Source organism: Grampus griseus, assembly GCF_964374135.1.
Source record: "Grampus griseus genome assembly, chromosome: 4".
Lineage (NCBI taxonomy): Eukaryota > Metazoa > Chordata > Mammalia > Artiodactyla > Delphinidae > Grampus > Grampus griseus.
In genome coordinates, this window is record NC_138997.1 from 30,233,537 (window position 1) to 30,248,422 (window position 14,886).

The 14,886-nt window shown below is 40.1% G+C and overlaps 1 protein-coding gene across 5 annotated transcripts in view; it reads left to right on the forward strand.

The window, feature by feature from the left end:
• The window catches only part of FHIP1A (FHF complex subunit HOOK interacting protein 1A), a 271,128-nt gene that overhangs the window by 225,738 nt on the left and 30,504 nt on the right, over positions 1-14,886 (forward strand). For all 5 annotated transcript variants that reach the window (XM_082652865.1, XM_082652864.1, XM_082652863.1 and 2 more), the window contains one exon: positions 9,737-9,904. In XM_082652865.1, the coding sequence (XP_082508991.1) occupies positions 9,737-9,904 (168 nt within the window). The remainder of the gene's footprint in view (positions 1-9,736; positions 9,905-14,886) is intronic.

Consider the following 14,886-nt stretch of genomic DNA (forward strand, 5'->3'; position numbering starts at 1 on the left):
CTTTTCTAAGAATTGTCTGTTTCTTCCAGGTTCTCCATTTTATTGCCAGAGTTGCTTATAGCAATCTCTCATGATCCTTTGTATTTCTGCAGTGTCAGTTGTTACTTCTCCTTTTTCATTTCTAATTATATTGATTTGAGACTTCTCCCTTTTTTTCTTGATGAGTCTGGCTAATGGTTTATCAATTTTCTTTATCTTCTCAAAGAACCAGCTTTTAGTTTTACTGATTTGCTATTGTTTCCTTCATTTCTTTTTCATTTATTTCTGATCTGATCTTTATGATTTCTTTCCTTCTGCTAACTTTGGGGTTTTTTTGTTCTTCTTTCTCTAATTGCTTTAGGTGTAAGGTTAGGTTGTCTGTTTGAGATGTTTCTTGTTTCTTGAGGTAGGATTGTATTGCTATAAACTTCCCTCTTAGAACTGCTTTTGCTCCATCCCATAGGTTTTAGGTCATTGTGTTTTCATGGTCATGTGTTTTTAGGTATTTTTTGATTTCCTCTGTGATTTCTTCAGTGATCTCTTGGTTATTAAGTAGTGTATTGTTTAGCCTCCCTGTGTTTGTAGTTTTTACAGATGTTTTTCCTGTAATTGATATCTAGTCTCATAGCGTTGTGGTTGGAAAAGATACTTGATGTGATTTCAATTTTCTTAAATTAACCAAGGCTTGATTTGTGACCCAAGGTATGATCTATCCTGGAGAGTGTTCCATGAGCACTTGAAAAGAAAGTGTATTCTGTTGTTTTTGGATGGGATGTCCTATAAATATCAATTAAGTACATCTTCTTTAGTGTATCATTTAAAGCTTGTGTTTCCTTATTTATTTTCATTTTGGATGGTCTGTCTATTGGTGAAAGTGGGGTGTTAAGGTCCCCTACTATGATTGTGTTACTCTTGATTTCCTCTTTTATGGCTGTTAGAATTTGCCTTATGTATTGAGGTGCTCCTATGTTGGGTGCATAAATATTTACAATTGTTATATCTTCTTCTTGGATTGATCCCTTGACCATTATGTAGTGTCCTTCTTTGTCTCTTGTAATAGTCTTTGTTTTAAAGTGTATTTTGTCTGATATGAGAATTGCTACTCCAGCTTTCTTTTGATTTCCATTTGCATGGAATATCTTTTTCCATCCCCTCACTTTCAGTCTGTATGTGTCCCTAGGTCTGAAGTGGGTCTCTTGTAAACAGCATATATATGGGTCTTGTTTTTGTATCCATTCGGCCAGTCTGTGTCTTTTGGTTGGAGCATTTAATCCATTTAGATTTAAGGTAATTATCGATATGTATGTTCCTATTTCCATTTTCTTAATTGTTTTGGGTTTGTTATTGCAGGTCTTTTCCTTCTCTTGTGTTTCCTGCCTAGAGAAGTTCCTTTAGCATTTAAGGCTGGTTTGGTGGTGCTGGATTCTCTTAGCTTTTGCTTGTCTGTAAAGGTTTTAATTTCTCTGTTTAATCTGATTGAGATCCTTGCTGGGTAGAGCAATCTTGGTTGTAGGTTTTTCCCTTTCATCTCTTTAAAGATGTCCTGCCACTCCCTTCTGGCTTGGAGAGTTTCTGCTGAAAGATCAGCTATTAACCTTATGGGGATTCCCTTGTATTTTATTTGTTGTTTTTCCCTTGCTGCTTTTAATATTTTTTCTTTGTATTTAATTTTTGATAGTTTCATTAATATGTGTCTTGGCGTGTTTCTCCTTGGATTTATCCTGTATGGAACTCTCTGTGCTTCCTGGACTTGATTAACTATTTCCTTTCCCATATTAGGAAAGTTTTCAACTACAATCTCTTCAAATATTTTCTCAGTCGCTTTCTTTTTCTCTTCTTCTTCTGGGACCCGTATAATTCGAATGTTGGTGTGTTTACTATTATCCCAGAGGTCTCTGAGACTGTCCTCAATTCTTTTCATTCTTTTTTCTTTATTCTGTTCTGCAGTCGTTATTTCCACTCTTTTATCTTCCAGGTCACTTATCCATTCTTCTGCCTCAGTTATTCTGCTATTGATTCCTTCTAGAGAATTTTTAATTTCATTTATTGTGTTGTTCATCATTGTTTGTTTCCTCTTTAGTTCTTCTAGGCCCTTGTTAAATGTTTTTTGTATTTTCTCCATTTCCAAGATTTTGCATCATCTTTACTGTCATTACTTGGAATTCTTTTTCAGGCAGACTGCCTATTTCCTCTTCATTTGTTTGGTCTGGTTGGTTTTTACCTTGCTCCTTCATCTGCTGTGTGTTTGTCTTCTCATTTTGCTTAACTTACTGTGTTTGGGGTCTCCTTTTCGCAGCCTGCAGGTTCGTAGTTCCCTTTGTTTTTGGAAGTCCGCCCCCAGTGGGTAAGATTGGTTCAGTGGGTTGTGTAGGCTTCCTGGTGGAGGGGACTAGTGCCTGTGTTCTGGTGGATGATACTGGATCTTGTCTTTCTCGTGGGCAGAACTGCATCTGGTGGTGTGTTTTGGGGTGTGTGTGACCTTATTATGATTTTAGGCAGCCTGTCTGCTAATCAGTGGGGTTGTGTTCCTGTTTTGCTAGTTGTTTGGCATGGGGTGTCCAGCACTGTAGCTTGCTGGTCGTTGAGTGGAGCTGGGTCTTAGTGTTGAGATGGAAATCTCTGGGAGAGCTTTCGCTGTTTGATATTACGTGGAGCTGGGAGGTGTCTGGTGGACCAATGTCCTGAACTCGGCTCTCCCACCTGAGAAGTTCAGGCCTGACATCTGGCGGGAGCACCAAGACCCTGTCAGCCACATGGCTCACAAGAAAAGGGAGAGGAAAAAGAAAGAAAAATAAAATAAAACAAAGTTATTAAAATAAAAAATAATTATTAAAAATAAAAAATTAAAAAGTAATAAAAAAAAGAAAGAAGAGCAAGCAAACCAAAAAACAAATCCACCAATGACAACAAGCGCTAAAAACTATACTAAAAAACCCCCAAAAAACGGACAGACAGAACCATAGGACAAATAAAAACAAAGCTATACAGACAAAATCAGACGAAGAAGCATACACATACACACTCACAAAAAGAGAAAAAGGAAAAAAATATATGTCGTAGCTCCCGAAGTCCACCACCTCAATTTTGGACTGATTTGTTGTCTATTCAGGTATTCCACAGATGCAGGGTACATCAAGGTGATTGTGGAGATTTAATCCGCTGCTCCTGAGGCTGCTGGGAGAGATTTCCCTTTCTCTTCTTTGTTTGCCCAGCTCCTGGGGTTCAGCTTTGGATTGGCCCCACCTCTGCGTGTAGGTCACCAGAGGGCGTCTGTTCTTTGCTCAGACAGGACGGGGTTAAAGGAGCAGCTGATTCGGGGGCTCTGGCTCACTCAGGCCGGCGGGAGGGAGGGGTACGGATGCAGGACGAGCCTGCAGCGGCAGAGGCCGGCGTGACATTGCAACAGCCTGAGGCGCACCATGTGTTCTCTCCGGGGAGTTGTCCCTGGATCACGGGACCCTGGCAGTGGTGGGCTGCACAGGCTCCCGGGAGGGGAGGTGTGGATAGTGACCTGTGCTTGCACACAGGCTTCTTGGTGGCTGCAGCAGCAGCCTTAGCATCTCACGCCCGTCTCTGGAGCTCGTTTAGGCGGTGCTCTTAATCCCCTCTCCTTGCACCCCCTCTCATTGCCCCCGAAACAATGCTCTCCTGCCTCTTCGGCAGCTCCAGACTTTTTCCCGGACTCCCTCCCAGCTAGGCGTGGCGCACTAACCCCTTCAGGCTGTGTTCACGCCGCCAGCCCCAGTCCTCTCCCTGGGATCTGACCTCCCAAGCCGGAGCCTCAGCTCCCAGCCCCGCCCGCCCCGGCTGGTGAGCAGACAAGCCTCTCGGGCTGGTGAGTGCCGGTCGGCAGCGATCCTCTGCGCGGGAATCTCTCCGCTTTGCCCGCCGCACCCCTGTTGCGCTCTCCTCCGCGGCTTCGAAGCTCCCCACTCCGCCACCCGTAGTCTCCGCCCGCGAAGGGGCTTCCTAGTGTGTGGAAACCTTTCCTCCTTCACAGCTCCCTCCCACTGGTGCGGTCCCATCCCTATTCTTTTGTCTGTTTTTTCTTTTGCCCTACCCAGGTATGTGGGGAGTTTCTTGCCTTTTGGGAGGTCTGAGGTCTTCTGCCAGTGTTCAGTAGGTGTTCTGTAGGAGTTGTTCCACGTGTAGATGTATTTCTGATGTATTTGTGGGGAGGAGGGTGATCTCCACGTCTTACTCTTCCGCCTTGTTGTCTTTGTAGTTCTTTGTATTGCAACTAAGAAGAATCTTTCTGGAACAATTAGTAACAGGAACAATTAGTAACAGGAAAGGGATGGATCAAATGATCATTGGAATACTCTTCAGATCTCTGCTTCTAAGCTAAAATATATTTTTTTATTTTATTTTAAAATATATTTGGTTTGTTATTTCTGACCTGAAAGCCATGCTATGAAATACCTTTCTTAGTGATATTTGGAATATTTCAATAACAAAATTCTATTGGATGTGGTTCAAATATAACGGATCATATATTGAATTATACTCTGATAGGTTACATTATAATGAAGTAGTAGGATACAGATTATACACACATAGAATAGGAAAAGAAAGGCTCTAGAAATAATTTGTTGACTTCTCCAGGGAGAGGTTTATCATACCTAAGAGCTCCCAGCCTCCACCCGCCCCGGTGGAGATTAGTCCCTATCATAGGTAATTAGTCAATCAATTAATATTTAATTGATTTAATTAATGATTATGTTTAATGTATTACAGATACATTGAGGAAATGCTGGGGAAAAGAGGCAGAGACTGGCTTTATTTTTAACATCTTTTCCTAAAGCTATGTTGCTGAAGTCATTGTAGCCATCACTGTAATCTCCTCCTTCCTCAGGTGTTTTAGGAATGAGTAGCCACACTTATGGATTTTGGATGTTATGTCCACTCACGGCCCCCTGCCTGCCTCTGGCAGTGTGGTCAATGCAGTGAGTGCCTGCAGGTCGAGAAGCAGAAGGAGCCAGGCAGGAGGGAGCTTCAGTCATCAACTGCAGACTCTTTTCAGACTTGGGATCATTGAATGTTTTCTGTCCTGAATTTGACTGAAACAGTGGGGCCGCTCCCTGAGAACCAGGGTGACTGTCTTCCCTCTGTTCCTGAATGTTCCTTGTGCTCTGTATCCTTGGAGGGAAGGAGATGCATGGGAAGAGCCCATCCAGCTGCCGCCCTTGACAGCACTTGGGTGGACATGCCTCCTGCCTGTCTGTTAGCTTGTCTTTCTCTGGCAGCAGCAGGAAGGGTCTTAGCCTGTGTTCCCCTGTTTCATGCAATCCAGCCTCATCTTTCCTTCCCCGCTGCTGCTTTCTGTGGGCAGAGGACCCCTGGTCTCCTTGTTTCCTGCTCTCTGGGTGGAGCCGCTGGGGCTGAGGGCTCACAGAGGACCCAGAGGAACCCTAGCTTGTCTAGTTTTCTCCTCTACACCAAAGGACTAGCCAAGGAAGGGTGGCTTCTAACTTGGAGAGGGTGCTACAGTCACCTGATCCCACTGGCTGACACCTCCCTGGGCGACAGAAGGTAGGACCCATCTGTTTGTCCCAGTGTGACTAGATATCACACACACACACACACACACACACACACACACACACACCCAATTAGCAGGTGGGAAATATATTTTTCAGGACAGACAATAAACCTGCCATTACAGCGAGGATTCTGGTGCTAATTTAGATGCAAATGGAATTGCCCAACTGGAGCTGATTACAGAAAGGTCAAGATGTCTATATGCTCAGTTTCCCTCCTGCGCTGTGCATTAAATGGGCATGACGGCTGGGCTTGGTTCTAGCCTTCACTTTTGAGAGAGTTTTGACTTTGTAGAAGTGGAATGTGACGCACAGTGTCAACTCCTCCCTTCCCACTCACCCCCTTTTTTCAAAGAAAACAAAACCTCTATTTTGTCCATTTCTGGCAAACTTGAAATTTTCATTAAAAAATAAAAATGCACTGTTGGAGCTCTTAGGCTCGAATAAAAAGGAGTAGACTGACTGTAAATTCTGTTCAGAGAACCGATCCCAACTGTACATGCACTTCACCCAGATTCAGGCCATGCTGGGTGATGGCCTGGAGTAGAAGGAACTGGTGGGGAAAGGATGGCAGAAAGGACTGTGAATTTGTTGGGTTACTGCAGTACTACTTCAGTGGTTTTCAGATAGTTTTGACTGTAACTCATGGCCAGAAATTTATTTTATACATTTGCGTGTGTGTGTATTTTTTTATTGAACATGTAAGAAGTCACATACATAATATATTGTATTACATATAGTTTGAAGAAAATATATATACCAAAGTTTCACAAAACAGTAGTTACTCATGCTACGTGCAGTGTACTCTAATATTTTCCATTTGAATCTGGTCTAAACCATGAGTGGACCAATACATTGATTTTACTACCCACTTTTGGGTCTCAAACTGTTGTTTGGCATGAAGGAGGACTCAGGTAAGGGCTGGTGGAGGTGGAGAAGGTGGCCAGGAAAGAGATTTCAAAGAATAGACTAAACTGGACTGGATAGCAGTAAAATTAAGTACCTGAGTCAGAGCTCCATTCTAGAACTTGGGCTGACAAGGAAGCACGTGAAAGTGCCTAAACAGATATCCTGTTTGGGTTCATGGTTGTACCTCTCTTGTCAAGGATAATTATTTGTTTGTGGGAACCGAGTTTTCCTTAGGTCATTGCCACCATTGCGGTCTGCCTTTAAGAAGAAAGAACGTTCCTAAGCTTTAGCATTCTTAAGCTTTATTATTGCATATTATGTGGTAGAACCTCATTTACCATTTCTAGTAGAATTTCTATGTAAATTCATAGCTACCTGCAGTTCTTTATAGAACAGGTCCATAAATATTGACAGTCAGCCATAAGGCAGAAGGTCCTCCTTACATCAACAGCCGATTGTCCTTCATAATTGGACCACGAGGAGGAGGTTGCTCTCCCGTTTTGCTGGTACTTGCTCTTTGGGGCGTCAGGGGAACCTGAGTTTTACAGTCTTCCCAGCAGAGCCGCCTTCCCATGGTGGTTCATCGTTAGCTTTCAAGTGATCACACTTAGGCTCTAGTCTCTTTCTCACTAAGGAGGTTACCTATTTGGAGGATTAGAGGAAGTTTCTGAGAAGTAAGGTAATGGGGCAGGAGAAGATTTTCTGGGATAAAAGGCTTCTAAGGGCTCTGAGCATATGGAGGAGGGAAGAGATGGATAGAGAATGGAACCAGATTTTCTTGGTTGGGGTATTAGTTTAAGATGAGTGTGACCTCAATTTATAAAGACTTTGCAACTGGATGCTTAATAGAATTGGGCTTTTAATATTTATAGCCTGTTATGTAAATACCGCCCCTCCAAGTGCTTTCTTAAATCCTCTTAGCTTATAAATGACAGCTTGGATTTCTTAAAAAAAAAAAAATCTTTTCATTTATGCAGCTTAAGAGTAGTAAACAATAGATGCTTAATTCCCTTCTTTCATGCCAGGCCCTGAAGACTGAGATTTAGATTCTAAAGAGTTTATTGCTGTGCTTTTGAGCTTATTACGGTCATGCGTAACTTAAGGGGGGAAAAACTCATGCTGCATTACTGATGCAGAGGCAGCTCCTGGAATTCTGTGTGACGTGTCAGCTTAGCAGCACTCCATAGGTAAGTTGAAAAAACAGTATTGCAGGAACTACATGCAAGGCCCCTTTGGAATGATTAGTGCTAGTTTTTTTCTAGTGATCAAGATTGTTAGGGAGTTAGATTTTTGCCTAAAGGCTTTCCCCCTTAGCTATACTGGTGACGTCAGTTATTCTATAGGTCTTTATAAAGAAATATCCCCACTCACTGGGGCCTTCAGATCTCATGCAGAGAAGAGGGAGGAATTAAAAACTTAAGCTCAACTCTGACAGATGTAAATTGCTAGGTCCTTGGGGATTGTCATTTGTTCAGGAAACGCTTATTAAGTACCTTCTACGCGCTAGGCTCTTTGCATTGCGCTGGAGTAATAAAGAAAAAGTCACAGCTTGTGTCCCAGGACAATATTACAAGTGCCGTGAGCCTGGGGCTAGCGAACATGGGAAAACACAGGATAGGAGCAGTTTGTTTCAGAAGCAGGGCAGCCCACGTGAAGCACTCTTCTCGAGGTAATTTATCTGCCATGCAGTTGATGCTTACCTATTTCCTTTGCTATATTTGGGCCACAGAGAGCCCTTTACCGTTGGCCAGATGACACAGGGATGTGTTGAGTGTTTGAGGGCTCACAGGATTGGCTCTGAGCTGGGGAGCGAAGGGCTCGACGCAGTGCTCGGGCCGCTCACAGTGCTGCCGGGTGAGCTGTCCATAGATTCTGAGAGTGGATTCAGATGTCCTATAGGGGCCGTGCTTAGAATAAAGAAAACAGACAGAACTGGTTTGGTATTATCTTATCTATTTGAACGCATCTATCTAGAACATCCCTAAGAACCAAGAAATTCGTAAAAGTAATTTAAGCCTTTTTGCACAGATGCATCCACACAAGGCCTATCTACACTTATATAGCAGGTCTGGAGATGTGGTTTCTAAACCGATTTGTGGATTTTGAAGGCAGAAAAGGAGAAGAGGAATGGATTTTTAAAGGAATGGCCCAGTAACAGTATGATAAAGTGACAGTTAATGCTTTTAAAGGGAGGAAGAAAGAAGATGGAATACTGGAAAAGAAAAGATGTAATCACTCGAAAATTATCACCATCTGTTTCATTTAGCATCAGGTGCATTAGACTTATGGCAGGGGAGATTTCTAAGCTTTCTAGGGTATAAGGTTGGAATCTGAAATTTTGAACTGTTTCCCTGGTGATTTTCACGTACCCCTGTTTGAGTCTTTCTATATTACAGATGGCAAGGCAATTGATGACCCCTATGCTGCTTTTAGGAGGATGAAGAAACGTATATTAGCTCTTAAAATATTCCCAATAAACATGTGTAAAATTAAAATTTTGATGCTTTAAGGATCAAATCCTCAGCTCTTTGAAAAACTTGACTGTTCAGAGGGTTCTATTTCCTGAAAGATCAACGTTTTACTACGTGGGAAAATCACACCATATAGAAAATAGTAATCTGTATTATTAAAAAAAGTCACAGTTACTTCATAAGCCGTAAACTCTTATAGCAGTTTATAAATAATACTTATATATATATATTATTCGGTTATAAAAATTTGGCTTACAACTTTCCAGAAACATATCTGAACATCTTGTGTTCAACAGCATTTTGTGTCTGGACCTCTCATTTGCTATTTATTATATTATTATTTTGTTTGCTAGAGCATATATATAACCCAACTTCCTAGACAGAAAATATGTTCTTATGTTCCTAGCTCCTGTACATAGCAGGTCCCAATAAAGGTTTATTGAATGACTAATAATGAAACAAGTTGTACTGAGCTTTATAATTAATCCCTTACTGACCATGGAAATACTTTCTGTTATCTTTTTTTCTCCTTTGTGATTACACGCTAAAATCTTGATGGTGTTCGAACTGCATCTGGTAATTAGAGTCGTTGGAACACTTGAATTGCTTCTTTCTGCCTTTGCTTTTCCCTTACTGAATTAAAGGGCGGAAGCAGCATGAGGTTTTATGGAATGTGAATAGGTTATGGGCTTCAGATGAAGCTCTGAAGTGTGTTCTTGTGGCAGGCGTGTTCTTGCCTTGATGGGTTCACTGCGGTGAGGCTGGGGGCCATTGAGGAGGCATGTATCAGAGCATTGAGGGGATGCTCACCTGTGCTCACTCTGTCATTGGTCCCAGGTGACTGTGGAGGAGGTCATGACCACAACTGCATATCTGGACCTTTTTCTGCGTAGCATCTCTGAGCCAGCACTACTTGAGATCTTCCTCCGTTTTATCCTGTTGCACCAGCATGAGAACGTCCACATCCTAGATACTCTCACGAGCCGAATCAACACCCCATTTCGGGTAAGGAAGGCCCCAGAGGAAGGGAATTTATAGCTCAAGAGAGATTTCAGGAGAGTTTGTTTTTGGAATAAAATTATGAATATTCTGTTTTCTTGCAGCCATTACTTTTCTATTTGGGAAGAGATGAACTAGATAATTTGTTTTGCTATCAGGAGCCCTTCTGTCAGGGAGGTGGGAGTTACTGCCTTTCATAGGACAATTTTTCTCAATTTGTCTGGGTTGGCACTTTCTTCTGTAGAACCAGCAGAATGTGCTTCTGAGGAGACAAGGTACAGGGGAACATATGGGCTTAATTAAGTTCAGGTAAAGCCAGGGAACCAAAGTGTATCAAGTCTGGGTATTTAGAGATCATATTTCTGTCCATAAGTGTTTTGAAATGCACGTCTGGGCAGTTGTGAATTTAGGTAGTCATTCTTTAGTTTGGTGCTCTGATTAACTTTGAAAATCCTCTTATACCATTAGTGTAATCCTTTGCAACCCTCTCTCCAAAGGCTGTCTATTTAAGTGCAATTATTGTTTTAAAAGCAAAGGTATAGTTGAAGAAAATGAAAACACTAATTTGTAAAGATACATGCATTCTAATGTTCATAGCAGCATTATTTACAATAGCGAGGATATGGAAGCAACCTAAGTGTCCATCAACAGATGAATGGATAAAGGTGTGGTATAAATATACAATGGAATATTACTCAGCCATAGAAAGAATGAAATTCTGCTATTTGCAACAGCATGGGTGGAACTAGAGGGCATTATACTGAGTGAAATAAGTCAGACAGAGAAGGACAAATATTGTGTGTTATCACTTACATGTGGAATCTAAGAAATAAAACGAATGAATTTAACAAAACAGAAACAGATGCAGAGGACAAGCTGGTGGTTACCAGTAGGGAGAGGAAAAGGGGAGGGGCAAGATAGGGGTAGGAGATTAAGAGGTACAAACTACTATTTATGAAATAAATAAGCTACAAGGATACATTGTACAGCACAGGGAATATAGCCAATATTTTATAATAACTTTAAATGGAGTATAATCTATAAAAATGTTGAATCACTATGTTGTACACTTGAAACTAATATAATATTGTAAATCAACTATACTTCAGAAAAAAGACCCATTAAAAATGCAAAAAAAGGTAAAGGAATAATTAACAGTGTTATTGTTTGTAACATATGTAGATGTAATGTGTATAACAGTAATAGCACAAAGGGGGGAAGAAGGAATAGAGCTATATAAGAGTAACATTTCTGTATTTCACTAAAATTAATTTAGTATAAATCTGAAGTAGAGTCTGATAAATTAAGATGTATATGGTAAGTTCTAGAGCAACCACTAGTAACTCAAAAAAATAGTAAAAAAAAAAATCATTAAAGGAATTAAAATGTTACTATGGGGGAAATATTCACTTAATGTAAAAGAAGACAGTAAAATAGGAATAGAGGAACAAAAAGATATCAGACATATAGAAAACAAAAAGTAAATGGGCAGATATAAATCCAACTATAATGATAATATTAAATGTAAATAGATTAAAAATTCAGTCAAAAGGCAGAGATTGTCAGACTAGATAAAAAACAAGATCCAACTATTTGCTGCCAACTGGAGATACACTTTAGATTCAAAGATAACAGTAGATTGAAAGTTAACGGATAGAAAAAACAGGTTACACAAACAGCAACTAAAACAAAGCTGGAGTGGCTATACTAATAAGCCACAGATTAGGCTTTAAAACAAGAAATGTTACTAGAGAGAAAGAGGGACATTTTATAATGATAAAGGATCAATCCCTTGGAAAGATACAACAATTATAAATATATATGCATCTAAAAACAGAGTCCCAAAATTTATGAAGCAAAAACTGGTGGAATTTAAGGGAGAAATAGAAGATACAACAATCGTTGTGGGATATTTCAACACCTTACTTTTTTATAATAGATAGAACAAGTAGGCAGAAGATGAAAAAGGAAATAGGAGACTTGAACAATGCTATAAACCAACTAGACCTAGCGCAGTCATCTATAGAACACTCCACCCAACAGCAGCAGAATGTACATTCTCTTCAAGTGCACACGGAATGAACACTGTCCAAGATGGACCATGTGATAATCACTTTCAATGAATTTAAAGCAATTAAAATTATACCAGGTATGTTCCCTGGCCACAATGGATTGAAATTAAAATTTATTGACAGAAAGAAAATTCACAAATATGTGGAAATTAAACAGTACTCCTAAGTAACCAGTGGGTCAAAGAAGAAATCACAAGGGAAATGAGAGTGTACTTTGAGATAAATGAGAATGAAGATACAACATACCAAAACTTACGGGATGCAGTATAACACTGCCAAGAGGGAAATATATAGCTATAAACACCTACGTTAAAAAAGAAGAAAAATCTCAAATCAGTAACCTAACCTTCTACTTTAAGACACTGGAAAAAGAAGAGCAAACTCAAACCAAGCAGGAGGAAGGAAATAATAAGGATTAGAGCAGAAATTAAGGAAATGAAGACTAGAAAAACAACAAAATCAATAGAAAATCACCAAAAGCAAAAGTTGGTTCTTTGACCCTCTTACACTGTTGATGGGAATGTAAATTGGTGCAGCCACTGTGGAAAATACTATGGAGGTTTCTCAAGAAAACTAAAGATAGAACTAGCATATGACCCAGCAATTCTACTCCTGAGTATATATTCGAAAAAAACAGAAACACTAATTCGAAAAGATACATGCACTCCAATGTTCATAGCAGCATTATTTGCATTTGCCAAGGTATGGAAGCAACCAAAGTATCCACCAACAGATGAATGTTTAAAGAAGATGTGGTATATATATATTCAATGGAATACTAGTCAGCCATAAAAAGGTATGAAATTTTGCCATTTGCAAAATTTGGATGGACTTAGAGGGCATTATGCTAAGTGAAATAAGTCAGACAGAGAAAGACAAATACTGTCTTAATATTACTTACATGGGGAATCTAGAAAATACAACAAACTAGTGAATAAAACAAAAAAGAAGTAGACTCACAGATATAGAGAACAAACGTGGTTACCAGTGGGGAGAGGGAAGGAAGGAAGGGCAATATAGGGGTAGGGGGGAAAAGGGATATTATGGGATTATATGGAATCAATGTGTGTGAAACTTTTGAAAATTATAAAGTACTGTAGAATTTAAAGAATCTTTCATTCAATAAAAACAAACCAAAAAACCTCATAAAAAAGTTGGTTCTTTGAAAAAGTTGACAAAATTGACAAACTTTTAGACTACTAAGAAGAAAAGTGAGAAGAGTCAAATTAGTAAAATCTAGAATGAAAGAGGGGGTATTACTGTTTGTTGACCTTATAGAACTAAAAAGGATTATATCCATTATACCCATGGGAAGACTTGGACCAGACATAGAGAACTACTATTGCAGCCTCTGCCCAGTGGAATGATGCCTTGTCAGAGTTTATAATGAGATACAATATTCATACAGAGCAAAACTGTATAAAGCCTAAATATACAGTTTAATTGTAAAGAAAACACCATGTCATCATCATTCAGGGGAGAATGAAACATTGCCAACACCTCATAAGCCCCTCGGTAGCCCTCTCTGATTACAACCCTCTCCCTCTCCTGCAGAAATAACCATGATTCTGATTTTTGTAATAAATATGCCTTCTCTTTTCTTCATAGTTAATGACATCTGTATGCATTGATAAAAAATGTAGTTAATAAATAAATAAATAGGATTATAAGGGAATACTGTGAACAACTGCATGCCAAAATATTGGATACATTAGGTGAAACAGGCAAATTCTAGAAAGACACAAACTTCTTTTTTTTTTTCATAGTTACTAAAATTTTACTCTTTTTTTTACATCTTTATTGGAGTATAATTGCTTTACTATGGTGTGTTAGTTTCCGCTTTACAACAAAGTGTATCAGTTATACATATACATATGTTCCCATATCTCTTCCCTCTTGTGTCTCCCTCCCTCCCACCCTCCCCATCCCACCCCTCCAGGCGGTCACAAAGCACTGAGCTGATCTCCCTGTGCTATGCGGCTGCTTCCCACTAGCTATCTACCTTACGTTTGGTAGTGTATATATGTCCATGCCTCTCTCTCGCTTTGTCCCAGCTTCCCCTTCCCCCTCCCCATATCCTCAAGTCCATTCTCTAGTAGGTCTGTGTCTTTATTCCTGCGAAAGACACAAACTTCTGAAACTGATTCAAGAAGAAATCTAAAATCTGTAAAAAAGTAAAAACTTTTGTGTTTCAAAGGACACCATTAAGAAATTGAAAAAACAGCTGACAAAATAAGAAGAAATCTTTGCAAATCATGTGTCTGAAAAGATACTTGTATGTAGAATAATGAACTCCCTGGACTCAGTAATAAAAAGACAGATACAGGGTGCTGTGCACCCTTGACAGTGATTTGCCCAGGTTACTATGGCAACATATAGAGAGGACTCGGACTGGGGAAAGCGGGTGTTGAGTGGTAATCCTGGGAGAAAGAGAAGAAAGATTTCCTAGGAGAGGTGATGCCTACAGTCAGTCTTTGAGAATAAGTAGGGTTATCCTGCAGAGGAGACAGAGGAAGACATTCCAGGCAGAGAAACAGCGTGTGCAAAGGCGTGGAAGGAACGGAATGAAGTATTTGCTTCTTCCTAACTGTAAGGTGTGACCTGTCCTGAGCACAAGAGATGTTTTGGGGCACGCCAAGTACAGCTCTTTCTCTACAACACCGTTACGGATTTCATTGACCAGCTTGTAAACCTGTCCTGCCTAGAACACAGACTCGCCCTTATTCTCCTGTACAAAGAATGAGAGCCTAAATGACTTAAGTGGCCTGGTGGAGCAGCAAAAGCTTACTCCCAAAAGGCACGGTGATTTTATAATGCACCTTTGGGAACCTTCTCTGTTGGACAGTTTATCTTTCCTTTTTGGAAATCAGAGACTGCAAGAAATCTTGTTTTTTAATGAACATCCTAGGAAGGTAT